This window comes from Castanea sativa, chromosome 5 (genome assembly GCF_040712315.1).
Source record: "Castanea sativa cultivar Marrone di Chiusa Pesio chromosome 5, ASM4071231v1".
Taxonomy (NCBI): Eukaryota; Viridiplantae; Streptophyta; class Magnoliopsida; order Fagales; family Fagaceae; genus Castanea; species Castanea sativa.
The window spans coordinates 26,675,777-26,685,078 of NC_134017.1; the positions used below are offsets into that span (position 1 = coordinate 26,675,777).

Consider the following 9,302-nt stretch of genomic DNA (forward strand, 5'->3'; position numbering starts at 1 on the left):
CGAATGAAGTGTTGGCGCAACTTCATGGCAAAGATAAGTGGTGACGCGATTTCAATACAAAGAAAAATATGGATGCAACTTCAATACAAGGACAAATACTGGCGTGGCTTCATGGTAAAGACTTTTGATGTGGCTACATTGCAAAGATTCTTAATATGGCTGCGTTGCAAAGACAAGTGTTGATACAGCTTAAATTGCCAACACCAAAGCTAGTACGACTTCAAAGACGAGTACTGGCAATAGCATTATTGCCTAGCTGAATATCCTTATGGAAACGTCGTTGCAAAGACGAATATCACTAAAAGATTGTTGATGCAAGAAAAGAATGTAACAACATGAAGGCATACGTTCTTCCAAGGTTGCTATCAATGAAATACAAAGTCACCAAATGAAGGCAAACACTTCTATGAGAACGTCAACGTGAAGTTTGATGTCAAAACCCAAAGATCAAGGAAACTGAGCTGCAAAACAAAAACAAGCAACAACGAAAAAAAATGTCAGAAGAAAATCTCATTGCATGTCTAAACAAAGGACAAAAGAAAAAGAAAAAGAAAAAAAAAATTCTTAAAAGCTGGAGAAGAAGACTGAAGGCTAAGAATACCCAAATGAACGAAGCCAATCTCACATCTTATATAGAGAATTTCTGCCAAACTAGCAGACAAGAAAAATGAAGAAAGTCAGCAAACCATTAAATAGTTCTACCAACCGACCAATGGAAAAAACTTATATTCACGTTTCAGAAATGTAAAAACAATTGGAACTCAAAGTCAGATTTTGCAAACTCAAATGCACTTAAAATCAGAGAAGTCTGCGCTGAATTTTGAAATGAAAGAGCATATTCAGCCATGGAGACAGAAGATAATGGCTCGTTACCCACCTGGCAAGTCTAAATCCTGGCACCATCCTGTCAGGGCAGCCACCACAAAATTAGACCAAAAGGCTATAAGTCCAACAAAGACCCGCGACTTTCTCATACAAATTTGTGAAAATCCAGACCTTATTTCACAAAATCAACCCACAGGAGTCTTTTACAGCCTTCGATCCACCAAACCTGAAAATTTCAGGCCCAAATACCCGGCCACCCGCTGCCACACATGGCCACAAATTCTCAGTGACCCGCGGGTTTCTCATTCAAATCTGCACAAATCTGAGAACAATTTTACAAAATTGATACCACCATTAGAGCTATCGGCCTTCAATCTACAAAACCTGAAATTTTTAGGTCCAAACAATCAACCACGCGCCACCACAAGCTCGCGATGACCACCGGTTTAGTCCATCAAAATTGTGCAAATCTGTGCACAATTTCACAAAACCGACCATATAGGGGTCTTCTACGGCCTTATAACTACAAGACGTAAAAATTTCAAGCCCAAATGATGAGCCACGCGCCGCCAGAAGGTCCGGTAATCCCAACTTCAGATGCACGCGCTCTCACGCGCCGCTAGATGAGACCACGCGCCGGCAAGCTCTCACGCGTGTGCACGCGCCACGCGTGACACACGCTCCAAATCGATGACGTCACGGATGACGTCATCCTCCACGAATTGGTTCGACCCGAAAAACCGACCCGGATCCAGACCGCTTGAAAAAAAAAAAAAAAAATTTTTTGACAAATTAAGACTTTAACATTGACTTTGACCAAAAAGTCAAAATTTTCAAAACGAACCTGTCCCACTCAATTTTTCGCGTACTTTCCAATTTTGGGGTCTGTTTCTTCAACTGAGACTCGAAAATTGTACAAACAGTCCAATTTCTAAAAAATTGACTTTTGCACAAATTTTGACCAAAAGTCAAAATTTTTAAGATTGACCTATCTTGCTCAATTTTTCGCGTACTTCCCAATTTTGGGGTCTATTTATTCATTTGGAAATCCAAAATTGCTCAAATAGTGTGATGCTACAACTATTGGCTTTGATGTAAACTTTGACCGAAAATCAAGATGTTCAAGCAAAACTTGTCCTATCAGGTTTTCGCAAAGATTTTGATTTTGAAATTTAGGTATTTGTTTTGGACTTAGAAACTACACCCACTTCTCCAAAGTACTAGCGGTGTCCAAAATTTAAGCTCTAAAGATTATAATTTGAGATCCATCCATTTGGTCTGGATTCCCTCAAAATTATCCTCCAGACTTGATCAAGGCTCCCCTTTCAAAAACAGACGAACTCTCACAAGTATGTCTCAAAATTGAAATTACATTGGGTCACTACTTCAGCCTACTATTTTCGTCGGTGCCTACTAGTCTCCAACCTAACATTCTCATTCGGCGCCTACCGTTCTCATCCACCGTTCTCACCAAAAGGTCTCGTCCGCCGTTCTTAACTACCCAACTACCATTCTTCATCTCTTCGCTATAAATAGAAGGGCCGGATCCACTAAAACCCATCAAGAAAAAAAACACACATACACTGAGTCATGAAATGAAGATTTGCTTCTTTCAAATTTTCAAATCCTCCTTCTCACAGCCAGTTCTCACTATGGCCTCGTCATTCTCAATACCTAGCAACCAAGATCGCTTCATAATCAGTTTGAAATCAACCCCTTCATGGTTCAGTAGTAACCCTTCTCACAACATCATCACTGTTTTAGGATTCAAACAAATTTTGTTTCCTCACATAATGACCACATTTGTTCATAAAGTTATTCATAACAAGGTCTGCATCGACCTTCCATGCTTCCTTGGAATTGGTTGGCCAGGAAATCCAAGTCCAGTAGAGACACCTGTTCCTAAAAACAGGACTTCCGTAGTCTCTTTTCAACTGTTTGGTCTCCCATTAGAAGCAATGGTTCGGAACAAACAGCAGCTTGGCTGGTTTCTAAAACCAGGATCACAAGTTAGCTCCATATTTCATTTGTTGTGCTTTCCCAACAAAGTTGCATTAGGTGAAGATGGTAAAAAGTGTTGGGGTATCCTACAAATTGTCTCCCATCCAACACTTGTGATGACTTCCAAGATACCAGCTCATCATAAATTAGCCTTTGGTGTCGGTGAATGGTCACCAAAGCCTCATTCCATGTTTCCACCAGCATGGGGTCCAAAGGTCATCATTGCTGGTATCACAAAACACACTTTCTGGAATTACTCCAACTTAAGATCAGCTTGAAGAATTTCAGAAAATATACTTCTGAAATTACTTCAACTTAATGTCCGTCAGTATGGTCCAGTCACACATGCGCATTCAACGACTTGCCATCGGATCTCATTCAGCATGCAGCCAGTCCCACATCCGAAGGTGTACTTCCCAGAGACATCTACGCCAGAGAGTCCCCAACATGCGGGGTCAGGGCCATGGTGTCGTATGCCTCACCCATTCACTTTGCTTCATCACCATCTTTTTCACCATCAACAACAACAAACCCAGAATCCCTTCTGAAATTACCTCAACTTAACCTGAGTGATGCGATAACACAAGCACATTCAACCACACTCCCACATGTTCTCTCTGTGATTCGAAGTATACCTTTCAGATATAATTTCACCAGAAGTCCTTAAAAATAAGAGGCTAGCTCCAGAGCTCTGCATGCTATACCCAGCCAACATTCTCACCTCTTCTCCATCTTCAACACCCTGTGATCGCCACCAACGATCCAAAATACTCTTCTGAAATTACTTTGACTTAACCTCTGCTGAGAAAGCTCGGTCACACGAGTACATTCAAATACTCGCAGACCCCTTCTCGGTCTCATCAAAGCCTTTCATATGGGTGGGTCTACTCTTCTGCAATTACTTCATCCTGTTAAAAGCTCCACCACCTTCAACTATTTCACTAGAAGAGTCAAATATAAAAAAATCCATTTTCTTTCAAGACTCATTCACTCACCACACTCCAAAACTGTGTGCATGAACGAGTCTCGAGGGGGCATTTGTAGAGAGGGAAAATTCCCGACCTATCACAAGCTGACACATCATACTACCAAGTCCATAAAATACAACCAATTTCAAAGCGCCACGTACTGCTGCTAGGTTTTGCCATCACTATTCAGATTCCAATAAAAATTTGCCAAGTGTCATTGAAATAAAGGCATGAAACTGCATCAGCATGCGTAAGCGATGACACAAGCAGCCCTGCATGCGTAAACAATGACACAAGCAGCCCTGCACGTGTAAGCGATGACACAAGCAATTCAGCACGTGTAAGCGATGACATAAGCGGACCAATTAGGCTGTGACAAGTGTCACCAATCAGACTCCGCCACGTGTCGCTCACCCACCCCTAAACTCCTATAAATAGAAGCCTTCCTAAGACATTTAGGAGGACAGAGAGAAGGAAGAAGATATCTTGAATTCAGAAATCCAGAAGCTCTGCCGGAACCAAACCCCAAAGCCTCCAAGAATTTCAAGAATTTCAACCTCGAATACAGACAACATTCGAAGCAAAATCATCCAAACTACTCGTCCAGGTCTCAAAGGTCACTAGAATCAAGCTCAAAAGCCTCCAAAAACCTCAACAAACCATAAATCAACGAAGCTCTATGGAATCAAGCCTCTAAAGCACCGAAGAATTTCCACCACAAACCTTCAAACACGAAGAACACACGAAGAACAAAGAATTTCTAACAAGCTCATGGCCAGAGATTCATTGTAATTCCGTTTCAAAGATCTTCGATCCATTCCTCAGTCAAATTGAAGGATATCTTGTGTTCAAATCAAAATCACATTACCACAATTCCAATCAATAAATCTTTCAAGGAGATCGAATTAGAGGATCACTCTTTTGTAATTACAGAGAATTGTACCACATATTCATCAATACAAATTCGCATTTGTGAAACTATTTTACTTGTTTGATTTATTTCGAACTAAGAAATTAGTCGTCTACAATGGTGTTAGGTAAAATTCGTAAAACATTGTATAACAATGGATAAGAGTTGGATGGAAAAGCGGAGGAGTTCCCAGGAATATGTTCATGGTTATTACAGTTTGTGAATTTTACGCCTCTTATTGCACAATGGGAAGATCTCATGTCCTTGTAAGTGAGGTGTGCATGGAAAACTGTTTGCGGCAGATGTTGTACATGATCATCAAAACTCATATGAAATTCTTAACAATAACAGAACTTGGGTTTTCCATGGTGCATCAGTGTCTGCCACAACATCATTTGAAAGTGGGAGAAGTCATGTGCAAGAAAACTTGAATGAATACAATGTTATTTGTGGGATGTTGCATAATTTATTCCCTATGCATGATATGACACCAGAACCAGTGGAACAAGGTCCTAATGAGAATGAGTAGAATTGAAGATTTCGGATTTGTGCTGGCTGATTTTGGATAGTACTCAAATTTTTTCCAAATTTTCATTCATGTCTTTTTTTTAATTCAGTTTTTTTTTTTTTGTTTGAAAATTGATAAATTAATTTTTTTAATCAAATTCTGATGTCTCATTTTTTTTAATCTCAAGTCAGCTCCTAGTGTGTCACATATGCATTTTTCATTAGTGAGTTTACGGTAGAAACCAAATTGAGTGTTAAGTTCAAAATAATATAAATCAAATTAACTGTTACCAAAATGTAAAGATCAAATTGACTGTAAGCTCAAAATATAGAGACCAAAATAATATTTTTGCATTGTTATTAATCATACAGACTGTTCCATTTCTATTGGTCAAGGTAGTTAGATTAGAGGAGTTTGTCAGGAATATGGTTACACCTGTTCAACGGCTGTTTTTCTGTCTCTCTGTTCCTTCAGTGATCCGTTTTGTATATAATGAATTATTTGATCGTATTCAATAAAATTGATCCACTTCTGTTTAGAGACTGATTTTAACAAGATGAGAAACAAGAAAGATAACAAATATGATTTGTATACATAATGTAACAACTTTAGCGTCCACAATATATTTATCGCACCGTATGAAATTTTCCACTCACAAAAGCAAGAAATGGCCAAATTTTCAATTGCCTAACCAAGCATCTCACAATCTCATACAAGCACATGTATAAAGCCCACGTTTAAATGGCCAGCCTTTGTTTCTGAACCTCAGTTGGTACCTTCACATCAGTTGCCAATCCAATAGCTTGTAGAAGTTTGACTACATACCAAGTCATGTCGAGCTCCCACCATTGTAGGCCATGTCTAGCTGAGTACTCAAAAGCATGGTGGTTATTATGCCACCCCTCTCCAAATGAAAGTAATGCCACCCACCTAAATAATCACAAATTCCAAACCATAAATAAGTAGCCAAATTTGAATTTGTTTTAAATATTATATATTTTGTATCTTAGACATCAAAAAGTTGTGATACCAGTTGTTCCTAGACAAATCACCAGTTTTCCATGGTTGCTTTCCCCAGACATGGCAAGCTGAATTTACCAGCCAAGTGATGTGGTAAACCCATACAACCCTCACACCCTGCAATGGCAAATTGGCAATAATTAGGCTTCTATTAAAAATTTGGAAAGACTTTTGTTTAATGCATTAACGAATTAAATGGGATATAAGACTGACACGTGGTCATTTTTGGACACGTGTCTTATATGTGTCATGTCCAGTGCTCAATAGTAGTGGGCAAAAACTAAATCTCTTACAAATTACAAGGCTAAACCCCCTATTTAAGTTTGGTAAAGATTATTCCCCCTTCCCCCTCAACAAGAAAAAAAAAATGAGAAAAAAAATCTTTGGTAATATATATTTCCCAATTTTTCTTATTATTGTTTCCTCAACAAACAAAAAATGCATCAAAAGATTTCAAAGAATACTTTATTAAATTATAAACATAATAACATGGCACACGGCTGTCCTTATGCTTAATGGATTTATTTTTTTATTTATATTAGAAAAAGAATGGACTGAACTGATATAACTATTCAACAAACCAGTACTAGTAGAATTTGTCTTGATTCAATTCCAAAACCCCATTTGCTCTTGTGGGACAAACACTTGGCTTAGCATGCATATTGTACAATTCCGTTGAGTGCACCAAAATAGTCAAAATCTGAGAACTACTTGCATTGTAAGAGATAGCCCACAAATTGCATTGTCTAAAGTCTGGCAATTTTTAGAGTGGAGGCCCGCCCACCTTTCATTGTTGGTTGATTGGAGGCCCCATCAATTGAATTTGTGGCTTACATTGACGAAATAAAGAAGTATTATTTGCCGCCATAACAAGTAGTCATGACTCATGAGTCATCTTTTGATTATATCCTAGTGGCATAGGATTGTGCTACACGTGAGTGTGACACCTGATTTATTCTTACAATTGACCAAAAATTTTCTCTTTACCAAATTGGTAAAAGCCCCCATGAACATTATGGTTAGAGATTTAAAACATCCATCTAGTCCCAAAGAATTCAATAGAATATAATTTAAAAAATGAGAATATAAGACAATCTTGCTTACCATTCCCCACACTAGGAAGGGGAATCCTCCCAAGCCATATAGCAGAGCACCAAGCGCAATTGGATGAATAATGTAAGTCTTTTCAAGAAACCTGTAGAATGGCTGCTTCTGTAAATCCCCAACATTGCTTGGTCCTCCACACTGCATAACATACCAAAAACAGTATTAATCTACAACATCCAAAATACACTATCATTAGTCCATGTTTGAGTTTGAGTAAGAATATATTACTGATTCATACCCTTTCATTCATAGAAGCGGTATCAAAGAGCCAACTCATGTGACTAAACCAAAATCCAGCACTGGGACTATGCGGGTCTCTCTCAGAATCAACAAACTGGTGGTGGTACCTATGTGTGCTCACCCAGTCAATTGGGCTCCCCTGCAACCCCAAAGAAAAACAACAAAAGTTGTTAAAAGTGTTAAGACATGAACATTTTATAAAACTATCAATTAGATAATAACCAAAACAATGAAATTCTACTAACCTGAAGTGCCTGAACACCACAATAGGCAAAGAAATACTCAAGCCATTTAGGAACCTTGAAACTCCTGTGGGAGAGATTCCTGTGAAATGATAAAGTAATACCAAAAAGACCTGTTACAACGTACAGTGCCACAGCCACCAAAAGTGCACTCCAATTGAATTGAAATGGTGCGAAAAGACAAAGGCAATGCATTGCCAAAACAACGGAAGCATTGGCCAAGTCACGAGAATTCCATTTCCTCCCAAAAATGACTCTCCTTTGATGATTCACGACCACGTCCGATAACAAAATTCTCCTAAACTTTGCTGCCTCTGGCTCTGGTTTTGGCTCTGCTGCTTCTACCAATGCTGCACTAGTTATATGTGGGACTGTTCTATTGGCATTTTTATGCAAATGGTTGGAGAATTTTGTGTTTAGTAAAAGCTTCTTAGACATTGAAATATTGTGACCAGAATTTAGGACCATAGAAGTGTTGGACATGGCACGGGAAAGGACGAATTCGGCTTGTCCTGGTCGCCAGGTTGCACGGTGGAGAGGAGAAAATTGGAGGGGTTTGGGATTGGATGGTGGAGATGTGATCAAAGCCATGAATAAGGCCTGTGTCTCTGTAGGTGTGTGTGAGTGTGTGTGTGTGTGTGTGTGTGTGTGTGTGTGTGTGTGTTTGTGAGACAGTTAAGGACTTTTGGAGTGTTTTGATGGAATTCGGGTCTTTGGTGGAGAAGAAAGATGTTGGGTTTTTGAACCCTTCTTGGAGAGAGTTTGTGGGTAGTGATCTTTGTCAAAACAATTGACGATAGAGAGTAATAACTAACAAGGAAAGGCACAAGAGAGATGTGGCGGTGGGGCTTTTGAGTAGCGTTGAGATTAGGGGTGGTGAAGTTGGATCCAGATATCTTTTATCTTATTAAGAACCAAAGATGTACCCGGCGTAATTTTTTTGGCTGTACTTGCCATATGTGCTGGTAGGAATGTAGGATATTTCTGCAGAATTTTGTGTCTCTGGTTTGTTTTCCTTTTCAAGAAGTTTCAACAATTCATTCCCGAATGGTAGTATTATATATCTACGATAATATTGCCTTTTTTTTTTTTTACCATTAGATTGAATATAAGTGCTTCTCTCTCTCCCTTGGAACTTGGAAGCTCAGAAAGGCACTCAAAGTGTGATGCATCACCTACATATGTGTCAATCTTTGCGTCTTTGACGAAAAACCTTTTCAGGCCACCTGTTTCACAATGGACTTCTTGTGAGTCTCGTTCTTTTCATTTATCTTCCACTGCACATTTGGCATTCACGATTTTAGCATTAAAAAACGATCATTTTTCACTGTTAAACTTTCTCAAAGATCATTGTAGAGTCAGGGGCGTAGCCAGGAATCTCCACATGGGGCCGGATTATACATTTATATGTTAGCCGTTATTTTAGAAATATATAAAATTAAAAAAATATAATTTTTCTAAACTCAAATGAATATATAAAA

General features: G+C 38.8%; 1 protein-coding gene across 1 annotated transcript; it reads right to left on the minus strand.

The window, feature by feature from the left end:
• Positions 1–5,771: 5,771 nt before the first annotated feature.
• Positions 5,772–8,574, minus strand: LOC142636634 (palmitoyl-monogalactosyldiacylglycerol delta-7 desaturase, chloroplastic-like). Its single transcript, XM_075810907.1, has 5 exons — positions 7,825–8,574; positions 7,578–7,718; positions 7,337–7,477; positions 6,243–6,349; positions 5,772–6,142 (listed from the first exon to the last, which is right to left on the minus strand). The coding sequence occupies exons 1-5, from the start codon at positions 8,410–8,412 to the stop codon at positions 5,950–5,952; spliced, it is 1,170 nt and encodes a 389-aa protein (XP_075667022.1). The 5' UTR covers positions 8,413–8,574; the 3' UTR covers positions 5,772–5,949.
• Between the last annotated feature and the right edge of the window lie 728 nt (positions 8,575–9,302).